At 34.6% G+C, this 15,844-nt stretch overlaps 1 protein-coding gene across 1 annotated transcript in view; it reads right to left on the reverse strand.

Annotated features, from left to right (window-relative positions):
* The window catches only part of MTREX (Mtr4 exosome RNA helicase), a 92,365-nt gene that overhangs the window by 73,375 nt on the left and 3,146 nt on the right, over positions 1-15,844 (reverse strand). The window contains exons 2-5 of the mRNA XM_068990609.1: positions 12,454-12,591; positions 10,780-10,846; positions 7,882-7,944; positions 6,868-6,980 (exon numbers count right to left, since the gene is read on the reverse strand). Of these exons, the coding sequence (XP_068846710.1) occupies positions 6,868-6,980; positions 7,882-7,944; positions 10,780-10,846; positions 12,454-12,591 (381 nt within the window). The remainder of the gene's footprint in view (positions 1-6,867; positions 6,981-7,881; positions 7,945-10,779; positions 10,847-12,453; positions 12,592-15,844) is intronic.

The raw sequence follows: 15,844 nt of genomic DNA on the forward strand, positions 1-15,844 counted from the left end.
AAAGAAAGCTGAATTGATGCTTTTGAACTGTGGTGTTGGAGAAGACTCTTGAGAGTCCCTTGAACTGCAAAGAGATCCAACCAGTACATCCTAAAGGAAATCAGTCTCAAATATTCACTGGAAGGACTAATGCTGAGGCCAAAACTCCCAATACTTTGGCCATCTGATATGAAGAACTGACTCACTGGAAAAGACCCTGATGCTGGGAAGGACTGAAGGTGGGTGGAGAAGGGGACAACAGAGGATGAGGTGGTTGGATAGCATCGCCGACTCAATGGACATGAGTTTGAGCATCCTTTCAGGAGCTGGTGATGGACAGGGAAGCCTGGCATTCTGCAGTCCATGAGGTTGCAGAGAGTAAGACACGACTGAGCGACTGGACTAAACTGAACCCAAGAGTACGAAAGCAAGTTTTAACATACACTGGAAAATTTTCTATACTGAAAATCTCTCTGCTTTAGTAGCAAAAACGAAAGCAAAGTTACACTAATGCCTAGAATTCTAACATCTATATATGTTGGCTTCAAATGGATAATGCACCAACTACTATATACCTGTACACTTCTCAAAGTGAGATAAAATAACTGAACTAAAAATAGTCAAACCTATAATTTGTGCCTTAGAAGGAAACAAGCTTCTGACTTCAGTACCTCCTAAAAAGGAGTGGACAATAAAAAAAATTAGTCCTATTCCACTGGATAGAACTAGGGTAATACTGGACCATAATGTGTCTGAATCTAACAAACGATTAAGACTACTCTGCAATTGGCTGATGCCATTTCAATGATAATCTAAGATCCAGAGCTTCACTCCTCTAACTCCCCTACAAAAAGAAAACGTTTGAGTTATACCTCAGCCAAGGTCTGTAAAGACTAATATACAGTACTCAGACTCTGACTATCTGAAGGACGATATTCCAAAACTCATGAAAAATATCCACCACTATGCCAAGGGAAAGGCACTGCTGAACAGGGTGATTGGTGCAACTTTTATGTTTTTTTCCTTTATGATCTTCTTCACTCTTCATGCGATCGCTGTTAAGAACACTTAATTCAGCTGTTCAACAGGAAAGCTGTAATTTCTCCATGATGAAGAAATAAAATATATTATAAATTATTAAGAGTTAACCTGTGAACACAAACTGACTTCTGAAAAGGTGCCAAGATTGAGGGGAGAAAATAATCTTTCAACAAATGGTTCTGAGGCAATTGGATAGCCAGATGCAAAAAAATGCAGTTGAACCTTTACCTTATAAATTATACAGAAATGTAAAACCTCAAAAAGGGTCAAAGAACTAATAGCTAAAATTATAAAATTCTTAGAAGAAAATATAGGCATAAATCTTTGTGGTCTTGGATTAGGCAATGCTTTCTTTAAAATAACATGAAAAGAAAACAGACAAATTGCACTTGGTCAAATTAAAGACATTTGTCCCTCAAAGAATATGTTTAAGAAAGTAAAAGGATGAGTTATAGAAAAAATGTTTGCAAATCATATATCTGACAAAGAACTAGTATCAGAATACAAAACAACTATCACAATTGAACAAGGCAAACAATCTAATGAACAAGTAAAAAAAGACTTAAGCAGATATTCCCCCAAAGACATACAGAAGGCCAATAAGCATACTAAAAAATGGTCCGTATCATTAGTCATTAAGGAAATACAAATCAAAACCACAATATATCACACTCACAACTGACAGAATGACTATTATCAAAAAGGCAAGAAATAACAAGTGCTGGTAAGGATGTGGAGAAAAGGGAACCCTCGTGTACTGCTGGTAGGAATGTATACTGGTGCAGTCATCATGGAAAACAGTATGGAGATTGCTCAAAATATTAAAAATAAAACTATTATATGATCCAGCAATTCCACTCCTGGGTATTTATCCAAAGAAAACAAAAACACTGGTAAGAAAAAATATGCATGCCCCTATGTTCACCACAGCATCATTTACAATTGTCAAAATACAAAAGTAACCCAAGTGTCATCAACAGATCAATGGATGTGGTATATGTATATGCGTGGAATATTAAGTCATAAAAAAGAATGAAATCTTGCCATTTGCAACACCACAGATGGCCTTAGAAAGCATTGTGCTAAGTGAAATAAGTCAGAGAAAGACAAATATTATATTGTTTTACTTATATGTGGAATATAAAAAATAAATGAACAAACATAAGAAAACAGAAATAGTTATAGATACAGAAAACCAACAGGTAATCACCAGAGGGGAGGGTATTGAGGGGAAGAAAGAAATAGATGAGGGATCTTAAGAGGTATAAACTTGCAGCTATAAAATAAATGAGTCATAGGTATGAAAGATATAGTGTGGGAATCTAGTCTAACAATTATATATCTTTTTATAGTGACATAGCGTAAACAGACTTACCATGGTGACCATTTTGAAAGGTACAGGAATATCAAATCACTATGTTGTGTAACAGGAAATAACACAGTGTTGCAGGTCAATTATACTTCAAAACAAACGAATTTACAGAAAAAGAGATCAGATCTGTGGTTACCAGATGTGGGGGCAGGAGGGGAAACGGGATGAAGATGGTCAAAAGGTAGAAACTTCCGTTTCTAAGTAGCAGAGATGTAATGCACAATATGATAAACATAGTTAACACTGCTAAGAGTTATATAAAAAAGTTAAATGAGTTATTTTCTCATCACAAGAAAAAACTTTTCTACTTAGTTGTGTATCTATACAAAATGATGGATGTTTACCAAGCCATCATTTCTTATAATCACTTCAGGATGCATGCAAGTCAGATCATTATGCTGCAATCTTTGAACTTATATAGTGCTATGTGTCAGTTTTATCTCAATAAAACTGAAAGAAAAATTATTTAAAAATAAACTTCACATATTGGAAATTAGAATAATGAACATTATATAGGGTTATATCACTACCAATACCCACAGAACATTAATCTTGTCTAGAAATAAGTAACATTATTGTGCTTTTTTCTTTCTGGAATTCTTTTCAGAAACTTAACTAGTTCACCTTGCAGAATGTTTTGTATTATTCTGACTAACCTATATTACACTGAAAATCCACATTAAAAATTTTTTTATTTAAAACAATCATAAAATAAGTTTACTACATAATCAATTTTTTTTAAAAAGGTAGTAACAAGTGTTGGCAAAGACATGGAGAAACTGAAACCCTCATATAACTATGGGAAAATAAAGCGTTGCAGCTGCTATGGAAAACCGTTTGGTGATCCCTCAGAAAGTTAAACACAGAATTAAACATGACGAAGTTTAATTCCATTCCTAAGTATATACTGAAGATAAGGAAAAATATGTGTTCAAACAAACACTTGTACATAAACATTTCCAAAAGTATCATTCATAATAGCCAAAAAATTGGAAACACTCATACATCTATCAACTGATGAATGGATAAACAAAATGTGGTATATCATACTATATAATTAATCAGTCACAAAATATTGGCCATAAAAAGGAACTCAAGTCTGATGTTTACCACAACACAGATGAATCTTAAAATCATCATCCTTAGTGAAATAAAACATTAAAAAAAGCCATATATCATATGATTCTATTTAAATAAAATACCCAAAAAAGGTAAATTCATACAAACAGAAAGCAGACTGATGGCTGAAAGAAACTGGAGCTAAGGGAATGGGGAATGACTGATTAATGGGTGTGTGGTTTCTTTCTGCCATGGTGAAGACATTCATGAACTAGATATTGGAGACAGCTGCACACAGTAAGGAAAAACAAGTTAAACCACAGAAGTCTGTCTGCAACAGACTGCAAAATCCATCCACATTAAAGAGCAGAACCCACTTTCAGAACAGCCCAGTTCCTCTGAAACTTTAACAGATATATGCATCACCTGGTGATCTTGTTAACATGCAGATTATGATTCAGTAGTTCTAGGGTGGGGTGTGAGATTTTTGCCTAATTTAGCTAGTAGGTGATATGCATGCATCTGGTCTAGGACCATACTTTGAGTAGCAAGACTCTAGAACAATGGTCTTTACATACATTTTAGAAGAAAATATAATACCTATCAAAAAATTTAAAACACAAACAATATATGTGTATTTATTTTACACATTAGGTAAGGGAACTACTATAGTAATAGAGACCATGTATTAAAAATAATAGAGAAAATATCTACTTATTTTCAGCATGGAGTAACAAGGACTGGGTTTACCTACCCACCTGTAACAACAGCAAAATATGATAAAATATGTGAAACAATGATTTCAGATACTGAATAATCACAGAGTAATCCCTGAGAAGAGGGAAGTAAATGACATAATCTCAGATTATTGTCCACAGAGTTTCCAAGTCACAGTTCCAGGAGATGAACCTTGAAGGTTTTTGGAAGTTAAGCAGCCAGTAGGAGTCTGGGGATGCCATGGCAGCTACACTGCAGCTCAAAATAACCAGAGAGGAAAGAGGTAGACAAAGGGAAAGCTCTGAACATCTGCTGAACATTCTGGTGTCTTCAAGTAAGTAATAATCAGTGAATAAGTGTTAGGAAACAACGGGAAAAAACAACCAAATGGAGTAGAACTAAAAAAAATGATACAATCTTCAGAGCTGGGAGTAACACAGGTTCCCACTAGTCATGGTAGAAAAATTCATAATTCACAAGATGCTGGCTAGAATATCAAGAAATATACTAAAAAAGAGAAAAGTAGCCTTAAGTTAAATGCTTCTCTGCTGCTGCTGCTGCTATGTCACTTCAGTCGTGTCCGACTCTGTGCGACCCCTTAGACAGCAGCCCACCAGGCTCCCCCGTCCCTGGGATTCTCCTGGCAAGAACATTGGAGTGGGTTGCCATTTCCTTCTTCAATGCATCAAAGTGAAAAGTGAAAGTGAAGTCGCTCAGTCGTGTCTAACTCTTAGCGACCCCATGGACTGCAGCCTACCAGGCTCCTCCATCCATGGGATTTTCCAGGCAAGAGTACTAGAGTGGGGTGCCATTGCCTTCTCCGAAATGCTTCTCTAGTCCTGCCTAAAATCATAAAAGCCTTGGAAGAACTACCTTTTTCTCCATGTAACTGTATCCCACAACAAAGCTCAAGAATATTAATAGAAATGCAAAAATAGTCATCACCCAAGAAGGTAAAATTCACAATGTCTTGTGAATTAAAAAATAGAAAAAGGCAAATATAACAAATAAGGAGTAAAAATAAATAAATGAAAAGGCATCCAAAAATGAGACAGAAAACAGAATCAGTAAATGAGGACACAGAAAATTACCATTACAGTAGAACTGTATTCTATATATTCAAGAAAACCGAGGAAAGATTACATAGCTTGCTTAAAAGAAATACTAAAAATATTAAAAGACGCAAACCAAAATTTTAGCACGAAAAATCTAAATTTGAGATGAAATTAAACTGGATAAAATTAAAATTAAATTAGACATTGCGGGGGAAAAAAAAAAACAAGAATAAACTTAAAGCTGTCCAAAATGAAACACAGAGAATAAACAAAAAATAATAAGTATCAGTGAGCTCTGAGACAACTTAAAATAACTAATACAAGTTTAAGTGAGGTCCTCTAAGTACTAAAAAGGGGTACTATTTTAAGCAAAAAATTGTTGAAATTTTTCCAAATCTGATGAAAACAAACAAACCCACAATCTGAGAAGCCGAATAAATTCAAGCATAAGAAATATGAGAAGAATTATGTAAGGTCACATCATAATTAAATTGCCAAAGTCAGTGATGAAATTAAAAACAGCCAAACATCGCATCAGAGCAGTATGTAAAGCAGCAGGAAAACACTGATTTTATAATGAAGGGAAAAGTCAATTAATTAAAACAGATCAGGAAATAACACAGATGAAAGTAATAGTAAGAAGGAATATTTAAATAGTTTTTAAACTGTATTTTGTTGTTCAAGAAGCTGGAGGAAAGTAAGTAGACACATGGAAAACACTAAACACACATACAAATGAACTTCTAGCAAAGAAAACTATACATGTCTCACTGAAAAGGATTAAGGACAGATTAGGTAATGCAGAAGCAAAGATTAATGAATCTGAAGATAGAGCATTAGAAAAGACCTGAAATGAAACACAGAAAAAATGAACACAGCATTAGTGAATCATGACCCATACTCATGATTGATGGGAAATTTATAGCACTAAATATTTACATTAGAAAATGAAAGGTGTGAAATCAATGACCTCACCTGCTTCCTTTAAAAAACTAGAAAAAGATCAAATGAAGCCCAGAGTAATAAGAAAGGAAATAAAAAGTATAAATTTACTTACAGAAACCAAATAGAGAAAATTAAAACTTTTAAAGAGTATGGTAAGAAACAAAACTTAAGATTCTTAAGTTTTAAGATTCTTAAAACAAATCTTAAGATTCGATTTTAAAACTACAAAGAGAGCAAGAGAAGAAAAAAGGAACAGAGGGAAACTACAAAACAGCCAGAAAACAATTAGCAAAATGGCAGTACATACACACTTACCAATAATAAAATGTAAATGGACTAATTCTCCAATCAAAAGACAGAATGGTTGAATGGATTAAAAAAAACAAGAGCCAGCTATATGCTGCGTATAGGAGACTCACTTCAGTTGTAAGACACAGACTCAAAAGTGAAGGAATGGAAAAAGATATTCCATACAAACAGAAACCAAAAGAAAGTCTTGGTAGCTACACTTACATAAAACAAAATAAACTTTAAAACTGTAACAACATACAAAGAAGGACATTACATAATGATAAAGGAGCCAGCCCAACAAGACGATATAGTATTTATAAACATTTATGCACCCAACACAAGAGCACCTAAATGTACACAGCAAATATTAACAGTCCTAAAATCCCATTTAAAAAGAAAGCTACTCACTCAGCACAAACAGTTTTTCCTGCTGATGTATGTGCAGATACTAAAACAGACTGATTATTATCAACACACTGAATGGCTTCTCTTTGAAAAGCATCAAGAATGAATGGATATTCCTATAAAAAAAAATTAATATACGTATGAAGATACCTTGCCACATCGGAACATACTTAAAACCAAGAGATGCTACCCCCAGAAGCATTACGGAAGTATTTATGAGTCTATTTGGGAAACATTCTATCCACTAGAGAAAATTAGGAAGAATTAAAAAGAAAATTTTAATGAGACAGAATATGTTATTTCTGCTCTCATCTTTCAATTATTATATTATGCTTAAACATATACTAATTACAACACAACAATTATTACCATATATTAAGAACATGCTTTATGGGAGGCACTGTGGAACACAGTTCCCACATATTAATCTCCATAGCAACTCCTAACATAGGTATAGTTTTCTTTCCCAGATGGGAACGCTGAGAGTCTGAAGTCAAGTCCTCAATGAAGTTCACTCAGCAGAGGCAGAATAATATATCTATCAGACTTTAAAAATTCAAGTTTACCGCACAGTGTTGCCTTTTTTACTTAAAGAAAATGACTTGGAAAACCTACACTACTCTCTTATAGTCTATCAGGGATTCAAGATGCATTTAGTATCAGCATTAGAGTTTAAGTTTCATTAGAAGCTTGTTAGGCTCCAGAACTGTATGCAAAACATAATGTACATATGCATTTTTTTCTAGAGAAAGATTGATACTTTTCATTAGATTGTTTGAAATGGCTGAGAATTATGCTTAAAAATCTTATCAGATGATGCTTGGTTTTCATTATGGTTGTTTACTGATTTGGTTCTCACCATATCTGACTTCAAGTGGAAGCTTCAGAGTGTCTATCTACATACACATACACACACACACACGGAAATATAAAAATCTCATTTTAAAGTTTACCTTTAAGATTTTTAGGAAAACAGACTCATAAAACTGTACCAACTATACCGCTCAAGGTACAAACCTTTGCAGCTTTTCCAACTCGAGGTTTCAGTGGTAGATAATCTTCATCTGCAGGAAGTGCAACCTGATGTTTAAAAAAAAAATTTACCATTCAAGAATTGATGCATTCAGCATACCATAATTAATGATGGTTTGAAAAATAAAGGTGATGAACTAAAGTGTTGCTGACAGTCTTAGACACTACAAAAATAAAAAACCATCTTCAAGAACACGGCAAATGCAAATATTACAACAGTCCAAAAAGTGTTTACCTAAGAGTTATGTAATCAAAAGCATTTAAGTCTACCTCCCTAAAGAAACTTTATTAAGTTCTAGGACTTATCTTAGCTATCTTTGTATATTCTGTATCTAATGTACTTCTTGACAATGAATGCTCAAAAAAGCTGAATGGACATAAAAAGGGATGCCACTATATGAAAGAAAACTGTATAGAATAAAGTATTCCCTGGAAGAGGAAGTTAATTTTCCTCTACTGAAGATTAAGATCCACAGAGCAGTTCACAATATACCTAAATTCCCAAGACTTAGGCCAAGTAGTGTATAAATAATACGGGCAAAGTAAGGTACACAAAGAAGTCAGAAATCATTTCTAAGAGCAAAATTTTAACAAACAATTATGAGATAAGATTAGCTGTCTTAGAAATATTGAGAGATTGTTGGTAAACCTGCAATTCAATTGCAATCAAGATGACATGTGCAGCATTTCAAAAAGCAGTAAGTGGAACCTGACTATAATTAAGTGAAACAATAAATTATGAAATCTAACGAAAAATATCTAATATAATGAATGTGTTAAAAGAAATGTGACACTCTAAATGGAATCTATAAAGGGGTAGAATTTGGAAGCTTATCCAGCACGCACTACAAAAATTCAGGAGGTGTTTTTATTAGTGAATGAAACTTTCTGGGGGATAGGAATAGTTTTCATCAATCTTTCCCACATATTCTCCTTTTATGACTCTAAGAAACTTCTAAGTAGTTTCTGATTCCCAGGTAGTTTGATAGTAAGAGGATTACTTATCCATTAATTTTAGGAAATGTCCTTCTTTTGCTACACTATACCATGAGTATGAAAGTGACTCTGTTCTAAAGAGCACAACTGCTGGCACACCGACAAAATCAAATTTCTGAATCTGAAAATGTTGGGACTAGATCCTCAATCATGGTGTGATCCAATTTCACTTCCCTCACATTTCTCCTTGATACTCGCTATGACATGAACAAAAAACATTAACACAAAGCAGTTAAGATTTTAACATCTCTGAGATTTAATAGCAACAACAACAAATTGTGTTTTCACATGTATGAGAATCAGTTTTATTTTTATTCTCTGAAAACAGTGCAACACTAACATAAGACAGATAGGGAGAAGAGAAACCTACAGGGACTAAGGAGTCAGAAAAAAAGAAAACCAACAGAAAAATCAAACAGACTTAGCAATTAGTTATTGGTGATTTTTGCCAGAATAGTTCAAAAGACATGGAGAAAGAAGAAATCTAACTACAGTAGACTAAAAGATGACTGGAAGGCTAGGAAGTTGAGCAGGGATTTTCTAAGTAGAGCAATCAACACCACTGAAAAAAAAGGACTATATATACATATATGTATATATATTTGTGTGTGTGTGGTGTTTCTCTTTATATTCAGTGAATAATAAAATGTGCCCGGTGTTCAAAAGATAGGTACTAAATGAGTAACTACAATGGTGAAGAAGAAAAACAACACAGTGGTTAAAATGAAAACATATAACAAAAGAGAAGCTTCTAAATATTCGTATGCTGGTAAGAAAGGGAAAACAGAAAAGGAAACACTAAAAACAGTCAAGGGAAAATGGAATGATCCAAGTCTTTATGGAGGCAGGATAAGACACGACCAAGAACACTGATGGAGCAACCCTCCTCAGCCTAAACAATGCAGTGCCTTTGCCTTGGAGTGGATGTGACTCCAACTTTGTATCTTTGAACCCCTAGATAAAGTAAAGGCGACCTGCTAAAAAAGTGAGAGGAGATAACAGGATGTAGGGTTTCAGGATAATCATGGAGGACAGAAGGAACCTTTGACCTTCTGAGAGCTAAATTTGTGTTTGGGTTTTCTTTCCCATCTTTTTAAGACCACAGCTTCAAAGAGGGTCTCATGTAAGTGTTCAATGTATGATCTAATGGATATTATACCCACCAAACTAAGTGCTATTCTAAAGGAACATAAGGAAATTTCAATTTAAAAAATAAGTATAAAAAAAAAGGCTCCAAATCTACATCAATTTTTGTTAATCTAGAATTATTTTGCTTATTCAATAAAGACTTCTAGTAAGATTCCCCAACTATCTGTAGTAATAACTTGTCAGGTTACATGGTAAAGGCAAGGGGGCTTAATAGAAAGAACTAGTGTTACAGTTTCCTTAAACTCTGTGATAAAGGGTTACCACAAGCTATCCTTGACCACCATCTTGTGGCGAAACAATGTAACTGCAATGTACCAGTTGTCAGCAAGATGAAGCAAGCACACGACCTGTAAAACATCACTGTTACTTGACTTTAGGAGCATGGGAATGAACACGTATACCTAAATACCTACTCTGTGCTGGGTATCTTACCTAATTTTCTTATATAATCTTCAGAACAATCCCATGATGTAAATCTTATTATTCTAAATTTACAAATTAGAAAACATCAGAGGTTAAGAAATTTACCCAAGACTGTAGTTAGGAAAAGCACTGTCAGTATCTGAGCTCAAGTCTGAATACAAAGCCCCAGCTCCTTCCACTAGACTATGTACTCTGCAGAAAAGCTACTAATTGGTTCCAAAGCCCTAAGGCTAAACCCCTTGCTCATCAGACTAGATAATCCAAAGCAAAATCCCACTTACACCACCAACTTAATCATACACTGTTTGTGCTTACCTCATGTGTACACCCTTCGACAGTTTCAACTGACTGTACCTTGACTCTGGGCATCAGGTCAGCCAAACTTAAAAAAAAAAAATTATTAAAATTACATTAAAATATTGATAAATTACTGAGAATTATATAGGCTGAGAATTCAAAATGATCAGCTAGCATCTCTTACTACAAATACAAAACAAAGAGACTCCACGTAATTATTCAAAGAATTATGTTAACTTAGTTCCAGTGACTATTTTAAATAAAAAGTACTTCTACAAAGCATCATCATTACTTCAAAACACAAAGATGCTTATAAAAACCATTACATGATAGAAAGTATAAAATAAACTAGACTAACACAGATGTTGTTATAATTTTTAAGTGTTCCTTAGTCTCATCAGAATCCTAGGTTTTATTCATCTAGGTTCTCTGTTTAGACTCTTAAAGGACATGACTGTGGATAAATTAAAGAAAAATAGATGTATTTCTGCACAAGATTTATTATCCTCTCATTGACTGTACTTTTGTTTTTACTTTGAATCAATAACCACACTTTGGGTAAAACTCAAGGGTTACTACAAGACGCAACAATGATTTTAAATTATCAATATTATTTTGTAACCTATTCCACTAGCTTGGACAAACAGTGCATCTTAAATGTTTCAGGGACACATCTATCACCATCTATAGTACCTACTTTTCCTAGTCACAACAGCTAACTGGTTAAAAAAACAAACAAACAAACAAAAAACACTGGAGTAAATCTTCCATTGTAGTGCCAAGCTAGAATACGGCAAACAAGGAGGGAAAAGCAAAGTCAGGATCATCATAACAACAGGAAACAGGTCAACCTAAGAAACTAGCATCAGCATCTAGAAAGTTTCAACTTTTGAAACGAGAGAAACATCAACTATTGCAACCTCAGAAACCCATGGGTCTCCCTCATTGATAGCAGTCTTAAGATTCACAGCCACTCTACTGCTACATGCAAGAGTGAAACTCTAATTCCTCCTAATGCTCCTTCTCAAGTCAGTTTTATTCTTTCCTTTTATGCCACACTTCCAGTGATCCTCTTCTTAAGACAGTAACAAATAAATGAAACGTGTCATTTCTTCATTTTAAAAAATCAGGCTTCAGGACTTCCATGGTGGTCCAGTCAGTGAAGAATCCACCTTCAGAGGCAGGGGACACAGGTTCGACCCCTAGGTCTGGGTAGATCCCACACGCCATGGAGCAACTAAGCCTGTGCACTGCAACTATTGACCCCGCATGCTGCAACTACTGAAGCCCGAGTACCTAGAGCGCTTGCTCCTCAACAGGAGCAGCCACCGCAATGAGAAGCCAGTGCACTGCAATTAAGAGTAGCCCCTACTCCAACAACTAGAGAAAGCCCACACCCAGCAACAAAGATCTTGTGCAGACCAGGAAAAAAAAAAAAAAATCAAGCTTCAAGACTCTCTTAAAACTGGATTCAAAAATATTAAAAATCTTTCTTTTCTATACTGTTTTCCATTTCCCAAAACACAGATAAATATCTTAGTTATATGTCTATTTGAGTATATAAAGAATATTTACCTTCATTTCCCTAATTCAACAAACACATTCATAAAGTAACAACATATAAGCAACTTTCAAAACTTCAGGTAACTACCCATCCGGAGTTACCAACATTTATGACAGTGGAAATACTACCTTAAATCTTCAGTTATAGACTCTTCCACCCTGGGTTTTTTTCCAAAAATAGGTTCATCAACACCCTCGAAGTCTGCATCTCTCTTGTTTTTTCCAACATTAGTTGACTCTGATTGTAATTTACCATCAAAACATTTTCTGAAAAGTAAAGACGTTAGAATGAATTCTGAAACAGCACTTATTACTTTAAGGGCAACTCCCATATAATTTTATCTTTGTAAAATATACACTATTACCAGAAAAAGTCACATAAATAGATGTTACAAACCAAAACTGGCTAGAGCCCAAAATACTCTAATTTTAACTAATAAAACTGAACATTACTCCTTTTTCATTTCATATTTTCTTGGAAATTGTTTTTAAAATATTTTGCAACAACTCACATTAACATAACTGCTGCTGCTGCTAAGTCGCTGCAGTCGAGTCCGACTCTGTGCGACCCCAGAGACGGCAGCCCACCAGGCTCCCCCGTCCCTGGGATTCTCCAGGCAATAACACTGGAGTGGGTTGCCATTTCCTTCTCCAATGCGTGCAAGTGAAAAGTGAAAGTGAAGTCGCTCAGTGTGTCCTACTCCTAGCAAGCCCATGAACTCCAGCCCACCAGGCTCCTCCGTCCATGGGATTTTCCAGGCAAGAGTACTACTAACACAATATTCTTAAAAGTTGTAAAACACTGTTATACATTTACATGAGCACTTTCAATAAACATTTAATGCTTTTCTAATGGCATAGTATCAATATTTTGGAGAAAAAAATTTTTATGTGGTTGGATTTACTGGTTAAAAGTAGTGACAATCAACAGTGCTTGGTAGATTGGACATCCATAGGGTAATTCAATCTGACCCTTCTGCTCATTTACACAAAAATCAATATAGATACTAGATCTAATTGTAAAAGGCAAAAACAACAAAGCCTGTAGAAGATAAAACAAGAAAACTATCTTTATGCTTTATTAAACAACATAAAATTATAAACCAAAAAGTAATTCTGATGAAACTGGACTGCATTGAAACTAAGAGCTTCTGTAAATCAAAAGGTACTATTAAGAGAGGAAAGAGGTGGGGAAGAGAGGTGGGAAGGGGGCTCAGGATGGGGGACACATGTACACTCATGTCTGATTCATGTCTATGTATGGCAAAAACCACTACAATACTATAAAGTAATTAGCCTCCAATTAAATTAATTTTAAAAAAAGAGGAAAGACAAAGTGGGAAAAAACATACATATAACTAACAAAAGGCATATATATCTAAAATACTGGAAGACTACAAATTTTAAAAGATAACCCAATTTAAAAATGAGCAAGGAGATCAACCCTGGGATTTCTTTGGAAGGAATGATGCTGAAGCTGAAACTCCAGTACTTTGGCCATTTCATGGGAGGGATTGCGGGCAGGAGGAGAAGGCGACGACAGGGGATGAGATGACTGGATGGCATCACTGACTTGATGGACGTGAGTTTGAGTGAACTCCAGGAGTTAGTGATGGACAGGGAGGCCTGGTGTGCTGCAATTCATGGGGTCACAAAGAGTTGGACACGACTGAGCGACTGAACTGTGAACTGAACTGAAAAGACTAGAACATGACCTTTATAAGAGGATATCCAAATCACCAATAAGCATATGAAAAGAAGCTCAGAAACCATTAATTACAGGAAAATGGAAATCAGACTATACAGTATCACAGACTCTTAAATTTTAGATCTCAGAATCCTTTTCCAGTCTAAAAGTTATTCAGTATTCCATGGAATTTTGTTTATGTAGTCATATCTATTGATAGTTACCATATTAACTATTAAAACTGAAAAAATTTTAAGTTTAGTTATTCATTTTAAAATGGCAATAACTATTAGAAGTTAGGGCTTCCCCAACGGGTCAGTGGGTAAGGAATCCGCCTGCAATGCACAGAGACACAGGAGACACGGGTTCAATCCCTGGATGTGGAAGATCACCTGGAGAAGGAAATGGCAACCAACTCCAGTATTTTTGCCTGGAAAATCCCATCAACAAAGGAGCCTGGCAGGTTCCAGTCCATGGGGTTGCAAAGAGTTGGACAAGACTGAGCACAAGGCAATGCTGAGGCATAACTGACCTATTAGAAGTTAATATAAATAACATTTTCGACAGAAAATAAGTATTTCCCCAAAAAGATTTAAATGAGAATAATGGCACTGTTTTCTATTATTCCGAGTCCCTTTAATGTCTAGCTTAATAGAAAGCAGCTGGACTCTCATCTATTTCAACTTGTGATATGGTTTTTGCCTTAAGTATATGAAGAAAAATCCAGTCTCATATAGGTGAAAAGGAGCAGACTTTTCAGATAACTGGGAATATTCCTCTGACCCCATATCAAAATTTAATCATACTTTGAAAAGTACTGCTAGAGCTACACTCAAGGATTTTACAATGTTGAGCAAAAGCTAGACACAAAATAACATATATGAATCCATTTACATTATGTCTACAAACTGGAAAAAAAAAAGGTAACACGTGGTTATCATGTTAGTCACTTTTCCGGGGGAAAAAAAGGAGGGATTTCTACAATATTCTACTTTTCATCCCAAATCGGGTTACATTTGCATGTTCACTTTATAAGAATTTGTCCCATGACTTCCACACCTTTCTTACATGTTTTATTTCAATAGAAAAGTTTAAGAGCCAATGAATACTAGTATTGATCTATATGCTATAATCTTTCTATAACAAGTTTATTCTTTGATACTTAGCAAAACCTGAAATACATAAAACATCTCACTCTCAATTTAGTGGAATAGGTATTGATAGTTAGCCCATATTACTTACATGAATCTCCTTAGGACAAGCCATTAACATCTTTGGCTTTCAGTAAAAGAAGACATTTAAATGATAATTATGATTCCTCTAATTTTAACATTTTATTATTCGGTCTGAATTAGTAAGCATCAACCAAACCATTGTAATAAAAACCTACTAGCAGTTAATGATAAGTATAAAACAAAGAAATATAGTTCCTATACCTTTGAGAAGTGTAAAACCTAACTTCATGGTGGAATATTTTCCTTCACAAGAGTTCCATTATTCTTTAATATTGTATTCTTATCTAAACAACTGAATCTGAAGCTAATCAAGTCTCTACATCAGTACTGTTTAAGATATATACATGCAATTACCGACGTAACTTTAAATTTCTAGTAACCATATTAAAATAGTTTCAAAAGAAGCCAATTTTAATATATTTCATTTAACTTCAAATATACTACATATTAAAATTTCAATATATAAAAATAAAAATGAACTACTGGATATTTTTTATATCAAGTCATCAAAATACAGTGTATACTTTCAATTTACAACACATCTCAATTCTGATTAGCTACATTTAAGTGCTCAACAGCTACTGGTAGGTAGTAGCTA

This window comes from Capricornis sumatraensis, chromosome 18 (assembly GCF_032405125.1).
Source record: "Capricornis sumatraensis isolate serow.1 chromosome 18, serow.2, whole genome shotgun sequence".
Lineage (NCBI taxonomy): Eukaryota > Metazoa > Chordata > Mammalia > Artiodactyla > Bovidae > Capricornis > Capricornis sumatraensis.